Source organism: Notolepis coatsorum (assembly GCF_963971535.1).
Source record: "Notolepis coatsorum genome assembly, chromosome: 5".
NCBI lineage: Eukaryota > Metazoa > Chordata > Actinopteri > Aulopiformes > Paralepididae > Notolepis > Notolepis coatsorum.
Window position 1 is genome coordinate 77,745,787 of NC_140169.1, and position 14,020 is coordinate 77,759,806.

At 45.3% G+C, this 14,020-nt stretch overlaps 1 protein-coding gene across 1 annotated transcript in view; it reads right to left on the bottom strand.

Annotated features, from left to right (window-relative positions):
* Window positions 1-13,722, bottom strand: part of LOC311228759 (SH3 domain-binding glutamic acid-rich-like protein 3) — a 32,677-nt gene extending 18,955 nt beyond the window's left edge. The window contains exons 1-2 of the mRNA XM_084314702.1: window positions 13,566-13,722; window positions 11,947-12,114 (exon numbers count right to left, since the gene is read on the bottom strand). Of these exons, the coding sequence (XP_084170828.1) occupies window positions 11,947-12,114; window positions 13,566-13,610 (213 nt within the window). The 5' untranslated portion in view covers window positions 13,611-13,722. The remainder of the gene's footprint in view (window positions 1-11,946; window positions 12,115-13,565) is intronic.
* Between the last annotated feature and the right edge of the window lie 298 nt (window positions 13,723-14,020).

The window sequence follows — 14,020 nt, forward strand, 5'->3', positions numbered from 1 at the left end:
GATTAAGAACCCCACTGTAAAGCTGAGCTATTCTTCATTCTGTGCTCTGAGGCCCTTCTATGTCACAGCACCAAAAGCATCTGATCGGAAGACATGTCTGTGTCAAATACATGAAAATGCATGCTTAATGCTCGAGGTCCTTAAAATGTCTGGTGTTGTGAAGTCAAACAAACTGGATGACAGTTTTCAATTAGTTTGTTGCTCTCCAGCAAGTGAGGCCTGCCTTCTTTGCGCCTGCTCACGATGTATAAACAAAGGTACAGTTACAACCCAAGAGCAAGACAAAACGATGTTCAATGGAGGCAGTGGGAGAGATTTCAAGAAGACACACACAATGGAATCGACATCAACACTAAGCTCGTCGAACACCGAGGCAGCCTTTCAGAGCTCATCAAACTCTATGAGCAAAAACTCAGAAAGGAAACCACAACACATGTGTGTTCAGTGCGAAACCAGTCAAAAGAATACAGCAACACAATTGAGTCCTGTGATGAAAGTACAGCAATCGTCCATTTTGACTTTTCAGAATCCTGGAAATTCAAATATAAAGCTGAAGTTCAGGCCTGCCATTTCGGACAAAATCTGCCACAGATAACACTCCATACCAGAATGTATTACACTAAGGGTGGAAAGGCAGGGTTTTGCACACTGTCAGAGTCAAAGAGACAGGATGCTGCGGCAATCTGGACACAAATGGATCCAGTCCTAAAAGATATCAAGACAGGTTACCACCGTGCACTTTTGTTCTGATGGTCCAAGCAAACAAGAACAAGAAGAACTTTTTTCTTCTGTCTGGTATCCCACCTAAACTGAGGTTTGAAAGGACAACGTGGAACTTCTTCCCCACTTCTCATGGTAAGGGCGCACCAGACGGCATTGGCGGAACAGTAAAAAGAACAGCTGACAACATCCTGGTCCTGAGAGGAAATTATGTGACGGATGGACACATATTCTTCAAAAAGGTCTCAAACAGTCTGAATGGTGTTCAGCTGTATCACATTGTGGAAGAAGACATGCAAAGATACGACACACTTCTCATGAATCCTCTCAAACCGGTTCCCTCAACAAGACAAATACACCAGATCATCGCACAGGATCCACAACAGACAACTATCCTGATTTTGCAGCGAGATGTTGGATTGCCAGTGCTTCTGCCCAGCTACCTCCTATTACCATGGCAACCCAGGAGAACAGCAGAGTGATACACGGAGGGCAAGGAAGAAGAGACCTCTGGCCATGTTGTGGGAGGAGATGGAAAATGAGATGGAAGAGGGTATGGAGATGGAAGATGTAATGGAGGAGTTGGACGAAGAACCTTTGAAAGGTCCTGAGGGTACGGTGACAGTAACGACTGTTGGCAGCCTTAGTAATGGAGACTGGTTAGCAGTAGTATATGATGACCACTGGTGGTTAGCCAAGACCATCGATGTGGATAATGAGCAACAAGATGTGAAAGTGGAATTTCTGCATCCCCATGGTCCAACAGAAAAGGTTCAGCCCAAATGTGGCAAGAAGGATGTCTGTTTCTGCCCAGTTCAAGACATCATAGTGAAACTAATCAGAAATGCAGAAGGAAAGGAAGAGGAGAAGTAGGTGAGAAAGTGGAGATCAGGAAGTGGTGTAGAGGAGGTAGATGAAAACAGGGACGAGAAGAAGGGGTCCTGTTCTGTATCATAATGGCTCCGCTCGGCATCACTACTGCACTGTACCTCACACGCACTGAATAAAGACCACAATGTACCTTTATATCCCAATATTCGTCTGACCACACCCCTATCAGCTTACCTACATAAGCAGGGGTGGGGCCACATACTCGCCTCCTTCTTCGCTTTCACCACAAGGAAGTGCCTTTGGTAGATCCCCACTTGACGATGTTGTTAGTAGGAGAAAGTTGGAAAACAAGAGATACGTTGACATCATATCTTTATTTTCTCTCTCACTATTTTTCGAGAAAATACGGCGATATTGTCTTCGTACTGGAGTGTCTGGAAGATGATGATCATTCTACACCTCCGCCGGTTTTTTCGTATTGGGAGTTCACGCCGCTACATGCCTCCCAACTGCAGTCCTCCTTGCTGCGGCTGGATGGGGTAAAACCCTCCAGCGACACAGCTGGACTGTAGGACGCACCGCTGTTGTGAGAAGCGGTGGGTTCCAGGTTTGGTGAGTAATGTTTGCTTGCGAGCACCACTTGTCTGTTAGTGCTATGGGGGCTAGCTGACAATGTTTACGAAAACCGGCCCCAGATTAGGGTCCTTTGTTCAGCCTTTTTAGGCGACGGCGGAGGATCTTGGTTTGAAGCCCATTATAGCAACTAGTGGGCCACGACCAGTAGAACTGGTGATCCCAGGATCTCTGGACGCGTGGGTACTTCTCTGTCACCGTATAGGCCCCGTCTTTCATATGCAAATGAGAGTATACCCTAAACGAGGAAATATGGGCATGGATGATCGTTATCGGAAAATCCATGTTCAAGTCGGCTACAGCCCAGATGGGACTTGTGCTGGCTCCGCCGGATGTATGGTAAAATCACCGTTGTAAAACTGTTAACATCTCGTTTCTCTTCTCTCTTAAAAGGTGAGGAGGGTTTCAGAACGGCGGCCTGTCTGAGTGTGGCTTGTTATATCGTTGTGTACAAGTTCAGGTGATAGCTGCTTAGCTTGCGTGCTAGTTGTGGCCTACCTGTTAGCCAGTCAGCTGTTAGCTGAAGGCGCTAGCCTGTTGTGTCACTAGGCTAGGTAACGTTAGCTTGCTGCTATCGGCCGAGAGCGGCCGTTAGCTTAATGCTACACTGTTGAACGTTCTGAGACTATAACATGCTTTAAACACTCTGACTACGACGTCATCTTTGACAGAGGATGTTAGTCAAACCTACCCTGAGGCCGGCCGGCGAGGACTGCGTCAACAAGGGGAACCGTAGCGGCGGGATGGAGCGGCGACGCTGCCCATGTCGACAACACAGGAATGCTGTGTTTACTATCGGTGCCTTGTTAGAGACTGCAGTTTCGCTTGATCTGCGCTCACGGTAGGAAGGGTCTTGACCAGACCTTGAACACTTCTTCTTTCCCTTCTAAATGTTTTGTAAATAACGATGTTTTCCAAAACGTGTGTTGCTGCACTACATTTAGGATACGATGCAAGTTATGTGTGAATTGTCTTGTCACTGGTATTTAGCTTCTCCATGCAAATCGGGTTGTTTGTTACAGATGTGAAAATGATCTGGTTTGTTGTGTTGAGAAACATCATGTGTGTTTATGTACCGTGTACTCACAACTAAGGGGGTTAAACTAACCTATAAAGCTATGCTTAGTGACATATGAGTGAAGAATGAATTATTTTCTCAGTCTGTAATGACAATGAACAGTGTGTTCACATATTAACAGGTTAGCTGTTCGACTGGCCGTATTAAGGGTAAAGTAGGAGGGGTGTTTTCCCCCCGGTTCCCTGGGGACTTCCTCACCCTCCTCTCAGACATGTTGTTACAATATATTGTGTCACTGTGTGGTGGGATACGATGTAACCCTTAGCTTGATTGCTGAGGTTGTGCTAAAACTGCTTGAGGAACTGTATTTTCCTAAAAGAAAAGATTGTTTGGTCACTTTTCGTGTGTGCTTAGCAAGGCCTGTGGCCGATACTAATCGAGAATTATGTATTCTCTCATTATGAAAAACGACGTTCCTCTGTAGAGTGTTTTTGCCATTTTTTGTAGGTGATAATGGGTTGTGTGTGTCGTGTGACCTACAACTGGGTTGGGTTGGCCACAGAAGCACATGTGTAAGTCTGGTACCGGGGCTCTTGAGAGGGCCCTCTCTATTCTGTGTTTTTTCCTTAGTAAAAATCAGATAGCAAGTTAGCACTTGCGCTGTGTGAAGCTGTTAGACGCTTCATGGAGCTGACTATGACTGCGTCATACTCTTTTTTGTCATTACATCGTATCATGGGTGTGGGGTCGTAAAGGGGTGAACTGGTAATCCTTTTCTCCCCTTCTTTGATGGGCAGGGGTTAAAAATTCCTGTCCTTCAAGGTTCCTGTCACGTTGCTGTTCGGCACGTTACAGGGTAAGAGGGGGGGGGGGGGGGGGGGGGGGGGAGGGAGTTTCCTGGTCCCACGCCCTGGAATATTGGACGTGTGCACCGCAGAAATTCCCCCGCCATAGAGTACGTCACTGTGGGCATCTCTGTTGGTAGGACTTCCGTGAGCTGTTCGGGTCCATATGATGGATCTGTTTCGGGGGGTGGTCAGGGCTCCTCCTCACGAAGCTCCTGTTTGGGCCTTCTGTGAGTTAGGACTCTCCTTCCATGTGAGGGAGCCTCCTCAGAGTGCAGAGCCTCCTCCTCCTCAGATTGTCAAGGTGAGTGGAACCTCAAAAAGGAGTCCTACTCTATTGTGTGTGTATTCGATTGAGTGTAAGGGTTCAGTGCCTCCTCCCCGGAGAGCCCTAAAACCAAAATTGTACATGGCTCAAGGTTGCAATATGTTCTTTTCAATCTGTACAGCTCGCGTGGGAAGTCTCTCTAGGGATTTCCGTCTCCTCACTATGGGAGGGTGGTGGGATGTAAAAATGTAAACAATTTTTACCCCCGGCTGTGTAGACTGGGATACATGCTGTTGGTGCTTCCTTCTTTTCTATTAAAAAGAGTTGGAGTTAGGAAGCATCACACCCCTCTTGTCGTTCCCCTGGGCGCCTTGGGGATTCAATGACAAGTCTAAATAGCCTGTTCATTGATGTGGTTGTGTCCCGACGCACGCATAGTGCTAGCTCGGGGTGTTCTGTTGAAGATCAGGCGAATGACTGGCACGCCTTGGTTGCTTGAGGTTAAAACAGCGTTTTTATAAAACAACTGGGATGGAGGTTTTTCCTCTTCAGACGACCTGTTTTGGTTATCGACGGATTCTCGTTCATATCTGGGGGATGATGACGAAATGGATCTGAACATATGTAGAGGGGTCTCACGCCCTGGGGGTGGGCCACCGGGCGCGGTTCGCACCGAACGTCTGGGTGGCGCCTTCTTTTCATGTTTAAGATCAACACGCATATCTGCCCCTTCTCCTGGAGTAGGCATGTCGGCGTGGTTAGGGCACGGGACTGGTTCTGGTCACGCTGGTCCGGATCAGTTAAACCCGTTGTCCGCCGGGGGTGCAGATCTGCTGTTCTGGTACCCTGAGGGACTTGGGCTTTTTTCAGGGGGAAAAATGCCAGGTCGGTCCGGGTGTCACAGGGTTAAGCGCTATGGAGACCCTGGTTGGGTACATTTTGTACTCTGCACTGTCGTAATGGCTTACGGCCATGCCAACCTGTACACGCTCGATCTCGTCAGATCTCGGCCGCTACGCAGGTTGGTCCTGGTTAGTACTTGGTTGGGAGACCGCCTGGGAATACCAAGTACGGTGTGCTTGGGGCTGGTTCTCCATTCTTTTCGCTCCTCTCTCACGCATGGCGAAGAGGGGCCTGTTGGGGTGGTATTTGACCTCCTCTGGTGACCCTGTGCTTCCCGTATCGCCGGGCCCGGTCTGAAGTAATGTTTCGTCGACCCGTAGGCCTGGGATAACCCTTTTTTGAAAACTGAAACACTTGTACAGCGGTATAGCCAGTGTGTACCCGCAGGTGTGTTTTGGAGTTTTTTCTTGAGGGGTTATAGGAACAACCACCGCATTGGGTAACGACAAGGTGGTTGATTCCCTGGTGTGTTAGAGCAGTGTCAACTCCCGGGTTACCCGGTTGAGGGTGCCCCTGCACGTTCATGACGTCTGCCAATCATGTCAGCCTTCTCTGCCTCAACCCCTCTGGGTGTTTTTTTTTTTAAATGGAGGCTTGGTCATGCAACAACGCCAGCATACGCCCCTTCCGCCGGGGGGGCTGTTCTCAGCTAACTCTTTTGGCGCCTGTCTCGTCTGCAGTGCTCCAGGCTCAGGTTACAGCCTGTTGCCTGGTTTTCCCCGGTGCGCTGCCTGCTTCCGTTCGTTAACCTTTTTTGTGTGCTTACGGCCATGCTGACTGCCTGTTCTGCAGGGTCAGTGTGCCAGGCGGTGTGCTATTGGGGGAAAAGGGCCCGCTCTTGGAGGGGCCTTATCCGAATACGCTGGCGATGTGGGGGGCGGTGTCACTAAGTGACCGCCTGGTGGGGTCTTGATGCCTGGCGTCATTGACCTCTCCGGGCCCCCGTTTTCCAGGGGATCCAGTCCCTTCAGTGGGACTGGGTCTTCCTTCGCGCTCCGCTGCTACGGCCTTGGCACGGGGTTGGGTTTGCTCTTGGCCCCGTGATTCTGGGGGCAGTAACGAGGTTGTTCCCTCCGTTCGTTCCCGAGTGGCATGCGGGTTGTGCCTGTGTGTAGTCGTGGGGTCAGGCCACGGTCTGCTCACCCTGTGCGTTGAGTTGCTTGAGTGCCTCTTCGCACGGTCGGGTCCGTCGCCCTCCCGGGAACCTCCAATAGGGGGGGTGCCCTCCATTAGGGGGGGTCGGGGGGGCTCGGACCTCCCTGATCTGATGGTTGTGGGGGGCCTCAGCGGGGTGTATTTGTCGGCCGATGGCTCTCGCTCGGCCTCCCTTGTGCAGTAGTGATGCCGAGCGGAGCCATTATGATACAGAACGATAGGTTATGACTATAACCAAGTTCTGTTAATAATGGTGACGCTCGGCATCAGACGCCGCTGCTGCCCTTGATCTCACCTTGTGGTGAAAGCTTGGGAAGGAGGCGAGTATGTGGCCCCACCCCTGCTTATGTAGGTAAGCTGATAGGGGTGTGGTCAGACGGATATTTGGATATAAAGGTACATTGTGCTCTTTATTCAGTGCGCGTGCACGTGCGAGGTACAGTGCAGTAGTGATGCCGAGCGTCACCATTATTAACAGAACTTGGTTATAGTCATAACCTATCGTTCTCCATTACTGTTTTTGTTGTTGGAAACGGTGCATTTTGTAATAGTTGGAAACAGTGTATGTAAAGTTTGTTGTTTATTGCAATTGAGGTAACAAAATGTTCCATCTGTTTAAAAAATTTAGCAGAGATGCAAATCCAATTGTCAACTCCGTCAGTTTCTCGTCAACACCGTCAGATCATTGTCAACACCGTCAGAGGTTTATTTTTGTTAATCTTGGGGAAAATACAAATTCCTTCTTCAGTTTATGTTGTTTAAGTAATAAAGGAGCATTAGATCTTCATCCTCTTGTGTATTATTTACTTAATGATCTTTTTTTTATCATATCAAAATTAAAAACAAAGTTTGAAAATGCTAATATTTCTAACTCTGGGTTTCAGAATAATGTGAAATTACACCTGAGGTTTATATATTATATTTTATTGCATACCAGAGTAACTAAACACTATTACAACATACGTCAGAACTTTAGATTCTTGTTGGACTGGAATAATTTGAATTATATACTTTTTTGTGTGTCTGACGGAGTTAACACAAATTTTCAAAGTTTCAAAGGGAAACATGTGAATTTGTTGAGAATGTTTTTCTATGTAGAGCCCGCACCTTTACATGGTTAAATAGCTCAGACCTTTCTCTACATGAATATATAACTCTAATCAATATAGTGTGTATTCTCAAAATATAATATTTAAAAAGTGTTTTGTCCCGACTCTCAAGAATCAGTTATATGTTATGATGAATTGAAAATGGGGGACCCTGATGTAAACAAGACGAAAGTCTTTCTCTGGTCTGCATCCCCTTAACAATTGTATGTATTGAGCTGTACTGTACTGTACCCATTCTGCAATCTGTTAATAAAGTTTTCAATCAATCAATCAATCAATCAATGACCCACCAGTTCATGGACTATTCGCCCCCTGCTCTACCTCTCCCCGTCCCTGTATGTTTGTTCCTTGTATTTACAGTGGCGTCGCGTGGGTAAAATAACAGGGGAAGCCAAAAAAAATTATTACATTTTTTTTTTTTTTTTTTAAGTCAAGTAGTCACCAGTATGGCTCGGCGGCCAGTCAAACTTTCTTTTTATTTATTTAACAGATTGCAGAATGGGTACAATACAGTACGGCTCAATACACACAATTGTATAAGGGGATGCAGACCAGAGAAAGACGTTTGTCTTGTTTACATCAGGGTCATTAATACTGCTGGAGCATTGGTTCATTTTTGGTCCGATTTTTCCTTGCACGATTTAGCGCGCCGCGTGGGAGCAAATTCGAGACACATATTCGGTTGCAAAAGGGTGTCCCACGGTCTCCTCTATGGCCGTGAATATCTTCACGTGGATCGGAATCACGGCGCGCCCGTGGGACACTTTTCCTTTTCGGCGAGTTTATTCCACGCTTTCGGTTTTCCTTTTCTAAGCATTTTCGGGGCTACATGTGAATGAGTAAAAGTTGCGGGACGCCCAGATGTTTCCACGATAGAAAGCTCGCGTGGATCCCATAATAGGCTCACTTAATACAGCGTTTTTAAAATCACGCGACATTTTCAGGGTCGCGAGCCGACCTTTTCCCCTCGTTTTCGATGATGGAAGTGATTTAGGAAAAGCTTCGGCACGCGGAGAGGTACCCGTGGATTTAATCTCGCGAGGATCGGGGCAATATTCGGCCCGTGGGAGCAGTCACGGGTTAATACAATGTTCAGAGTGCAGAGGGGAGGTGTGCAGAGGGGAGGCCTGTTACTGTTCCGCAACTATAAGTTACTTCCGGGGTAGGCCTGATTGGCCCCGACAGGCACGTGATGCGCAACTTTCTCTGCCGCGCGGCACGCTCCGCAGAGCGGAGCGGCAGAGCTTGCGGAATTATGTAACCGCCCTAATCCGCCATGATTTTCATTCGGCGCTTCAGCTCACCTGGCAGAGCAGCGGTCCTGCGGTCCTGCGGTCCGTTGTTGACGAGTTCGAATCCCATAAAAAAAAATTTTTTAACGTGATTTTTTTTTTAACGTGTATTCTTTCGCCGGTTAAGGTTAGGCATGGTTAAGGTTAAGGTTAAGGTTAGGTATTGTTTCGGAGTTGGTTAAGGTTAGAACGGTTAAGTTTAGGCGCTGTTAAGGAGCTGGTTAAGGTTAGAGTTTGTCTTAGAGAATGGCAATATTCTTTCTATGGTTAAGGTTAGGCATGGTTAAGGTTAAGGTTAAGGTTAGGCATTGTTTCGGAGTTGGTTAAGGTTAGAACGGTTAAGTTTAGGCGCTGGTAAGGAGCTGGTTAAGGTTAGAGTTCGTCTTAGAGAATGGCAATAGACAGCCTATTTCCGCGCGACAGCTCTCAGCAGCCTCGTTGCGCGTCCTGAGGCTGCCGCGTCACGTGCCTGTCGGGGCCAATCAGGCCTACCCCGGAAGTAACTTATAGTTGCGGAACCGGTACAGGCAGAGGGGAGGCCACACTCAGGATTCTTCTCACAGCCCCGTTTTAAACTTTTAGGGTGTGGCAGTCAGCTCGAATCTGATTGGCTAGGATCGGATTTGGACTCTAGATACATGAATCACATGGTTGAGGCTGGAGAAAGAGACCTACCCCCTGCCTCCTCTCCTCTATAGCTGCAGTGAGCACAGTGAGTCTGACAGTGTGTTAGAGGGAGTGAGAAGGAGAAGAGGGAGACATTAAAAAAAACAAAAAAAATTATAACACAGATGCACAGATGAAAAAGAATGTAAACTATATTAAAAAAAAATTATATATATATATTTTTCTTTTCTTCATATTTGATATTTGATATTAATTCATATTTTAATAGGGAGGCATGGCTTCCGTTGGCTTCCATAAGGATTCGCCACTGTGTATTTATGTCCCTTAGTGTTCTTTCCCTTTTCTCTCTCTTGCTCTCTCTCTCCCCTTCTCTCTCTTGCCCTTCTTAATGTTCCCCTGTTAGTCTAGTGTTTTTCTTGTATTAGGTTTACTGTCTAGTCTTTGTCTTTGTAGTTACTGTCTGTTATTAGCTTGTCTGTAGTCTGCTTGTTCTGTCCCATTGTTGTGTGTCTTGCCATCCGTAGTTGTAGTTCTTTGTTGGTTCCTGTAGTTCTTTGTCAGTCTGTCTCTCCTCCCAGGTGTCTCCAGTTATAATCATCCCAGGTGTTTCTCGTTTGTCGTTTGTTTCTGTATTTGAGTTCCTCATTTCCCAGTCTCTGTGTGGGTCCATTATCGTTGTTACCCTGTCCGTTTTCTAGCAAAGTAAGTGTTTCAACTTTTCGTGTAGTTTTTCCCTTCTTACAGCGTTCGCTGAGAGGTTTTGTTTTTTTGTGTTTTTTCCTATACCCTTGTTTTTGTGTTTGAGTTAATCCTAAATAAAGATCCATTAACTCGCTGCCCGCCTGGTCTTGTCTGCTCCTGGGTCCTATTGCGTCACCGCACCAAATCCTCACAGCCTTGGCTTAAAGTTATTAAGTGTGGGGGATAGTGTTAGGGATAGGGTTAGTTAGTGTTAGGGATAGGGTTGGTGTTATGGGATAGGGTTCTAGTCCACTGAGCACTCTTGCATCCTGGTCGGTACAGTATGAGTCTGTGTGTATTTGCTCAAACCTCTGGGTGTGTTAAGATGAACAATTTGATTCCTGAACCCACGCCCTCACTCCCAGGGTGTTGTCCTCTGTTTGTGTTGGCAAATGGCCACTAAGTATGATGTGAGTCACTTACACTTTGAAGTCCTTCTGAAGCTGGTATTTATTTGTACTGTTGAAAATATATAATAATTGTAATTTTGTCCTGATGATTTCTGGACTCACTTGAACATTTTTAACACTAAACACTTAATAACTTTACACTTTTATTTAAGATGAGTAAGTGCATACAACAAGTCGCACAAAATGTTGAAATGCTTATTTTAAAGGAACGCACAGAGGAAATGGGTATATCTATCTTCTTGACTTGACTCTGGAGAAGACATTTCATGTCCCATCCGCGTCTATACTTTCTGTAGCCGCATTTCTGGCAGACGTTCTCTGATTGGCACTGACTGACGCTCTCTGATTGGCCACTGACATGTTTGCCCAATAGCGTGACGAGCTGTGTCTTTGCCCATTTCCGCGTCAAACAGCCTGCAAACTACCTGGCGTTCTATCGCCCTGCTCTAAGACAAACCCTAACCGTAACCAACTTCGAAGAGTGCCTAAGCCTAACCAGTGTAGAAACTGGTGTCGGCCAATCAGAGAACGTCTGCCAGAAATGCGGCTACGGAAAGTATAGACGCGTCCCATCCACATAGCAGCAGACAAGAAGGCCAGAGGGCTGTACGCACATTTGTTGTCTGCTGCTATGCATTAAAAGAAGCATTGAAACGCATTGAAGATCTGATGTTTCAGAGGTACGACATGATGTTGTACAGTATAGAGAACGCGCTGGACTTAAAAGAACACGCCAACTTTTGGGGAAATTAGCTTATTTGCCATCTACCCTGGCGCTAGGCAAGCAGATATATACCCCTTTTCTTCTCTGTGCATGCATTAGGCTTAGGCAACAGCCACACCATTAGCCTAGCTTAGTGTCATTCACTGGAAGTAGGTGTGCCAGTGTAGCCTACTGTAGTTCCCAACTGTCACAAAATACACTCCAAATACCGTAATACCCGTTTTTACAAAAACAACAGGGCTTTTGAGGTGATTAAATCACTGCGCCCAGGCAGCAGTGGTTCAGCAAAAAAAAAAATTGTACCGTATATATCTGCTTAAAAAATAAATGTCAAAAAAAATTCTCTCTTTCTCCACATGGTAAATACACAGGTCACAACATGTTTACAGGAACTTTTGGAGTTGTATTTGGAGTGACTGTTGGGAACATAGGCTACACTGGCACACCTACTTCCAGTGAATGATGCTAAGCTAGGCTAATGGCGCGGCTGTTCCCCAAGCCTAATGCACGCACAGAGAAGAAAAGGGTATGCTTGTCTAACTCCAGGGTAGATGGCAAATAAGCTTATTTCCCCAAAAGTTGGCGTGTTCTTAAGATAATGGGGATCCATTGCCAAAATGATTTCCCCCCGATCCCCTCATTTTGTAGGGCCACTGTCCTTGAGACTTACCCCACAGTATTTGTCGCCGTTGAAAATCTGAGGAGGCAAAGCTTTGGGATTCCCTGCCTTCCTCCTCATCTCATCCTTGTCGTCTGAGTTCTGAGCAATATCCACCGCTTTGTAGGGAACCTTCTTAGAGTCCAGGTAGGAGAAGATCAGCTGCTGCTGCTTCTTCACCTGCAGAGCAGACGGGTTCAGTATTCAATCGGAATCAAATCAATATTTGTAAGGCCCGACAACACACGTTAATGTCCCCATTTGCCGAATGTCATCCCCCATCTATCCTCCCATACTTACCCTCTCTCTACCGGACTGCCCGGAAAAAAACAATAAAATATCTACCAAAAACATAATAATAAAAAAAAAAAGAAACATCACTAAATCAAGATCAAAACAAAAACACGAATTCCAAAATAAAATGTAAAATAAATAAATTAATGCAACACTCCCAGACATATACCCCACGCGAAGGTAAGGAAAAACTCACAAAAAACCTAGCGATAGGAAAAAATCGCATCCTCCCGGCCATCACCACGGTCAATCAATCAGAGTGCTCAAACTTGTGATGTCATCAGGTATAAAGTGTGGAACTGCTCCATAGACAATTCATTGGGAAATATGACATTGAAAACCAAAAGTTCAGTCTCCCATTCATTGTCTGTGGAGCAGTTTACCAGACTTTATACCTGATGACATCACAAGTTTGAATCTTACCTACACTCTGGTTTTCTAGCTTTGAGAAAGAGAGTTGCTCATGTTCACCAATATTGATTGTTCACAAATATTGAATTTCCTAGACCATGGAAATAACATATTGGTATTGTTCATTTGGGTGGTGTTCCCCTTTAGTAAAGCCAACGAAAAATGTGTGTATATTTCCATACTGAAAATATATTTTTAGTAGGCCTACGTATATATTTTTTGTATATGTGTGTTGAAAGTATATTTTTACTCGTATGTACTTTTCTGAGAGTACAGCAGGGGTGTAAAAAGTACTCAGAAATCATACTTAAGTGAAAGTATGGGTACCGTCTCAAAATCGTACTCGAGTAAAAGAGTATCTGGCTAAAAACACACTTGAGTAAAAGTCAAAATGGTTCTACTTTTAAATGTACTTAAGTACTAAAAAGTAAAAGTAAAAACCTTTTTTTATTCCGGGGCAATGAAATGTTCCATTTCGTCCTCTTCATCACTCGTACTAACGTTTGTGGCCATCTTCTGTAGCTTGTCACTCTGACTGTCTATTCTTATTATGTATTTTTTCTCTGAAATGTAATTGAGTAAAAGTACAAGTATACAAACCTAATAATACTTTAGTAAAGTACAAATCCCCCAAAACAGTACTTAAGTATTGTAACAAAGTACAATTACTCAAGTACTTTACACCCCTAGAGTATAGGCTACTTGTATTTCTGGTACTGCACATTTTACTATGATACTCATTCATTCATGTGCTGTAAGTGTAATCAAAGTACACTGACATGTTTCCCAAACTTAGATTGTACTTTTATGTACTATTTTGGTAAGCAAAAGTAACCAAAAATACATCAAAAGTATAATTTCTATATATTCTGCAATCTGTTAATAAAAATGTCAATCAATCAAGTGAAGAGGAACACATACTGTACCTCCATGGAACCGCTCACACTGGTGTAGTAAACAATTATCGACATGTTTAATTATATTCTTCCAATAAAAACTCTGTTACAGCTTCACTCTGTAGCTCTGCGTTCCTCTGTGTGTGTGCGTGAGTAAGAGAATGTAAACGAACAGGGTGTAGTAGGTTTTGCTGCAGCATCAGACAAGGCGAGCAGGTTTGGACATGGCCTATCTGTTGGCCACACCCCCTTTTGACTCACTGCCACTCCTGTTGCCATAAGCAGCATGCACACAAGCAAGTACAAGGAAACACACACACACACACACACACACACATACATACATACATACATACTGTCACATAGTAATGTCTAATGACAATATAAAATATAAGCTGAAGCGGGCTGTATGTGAAAACCAGCCCCTCCAGTAGTGCTATAAGCACGGTCCCAGGCAGGTAAAGAAAATAAACACAAGGCGTTGT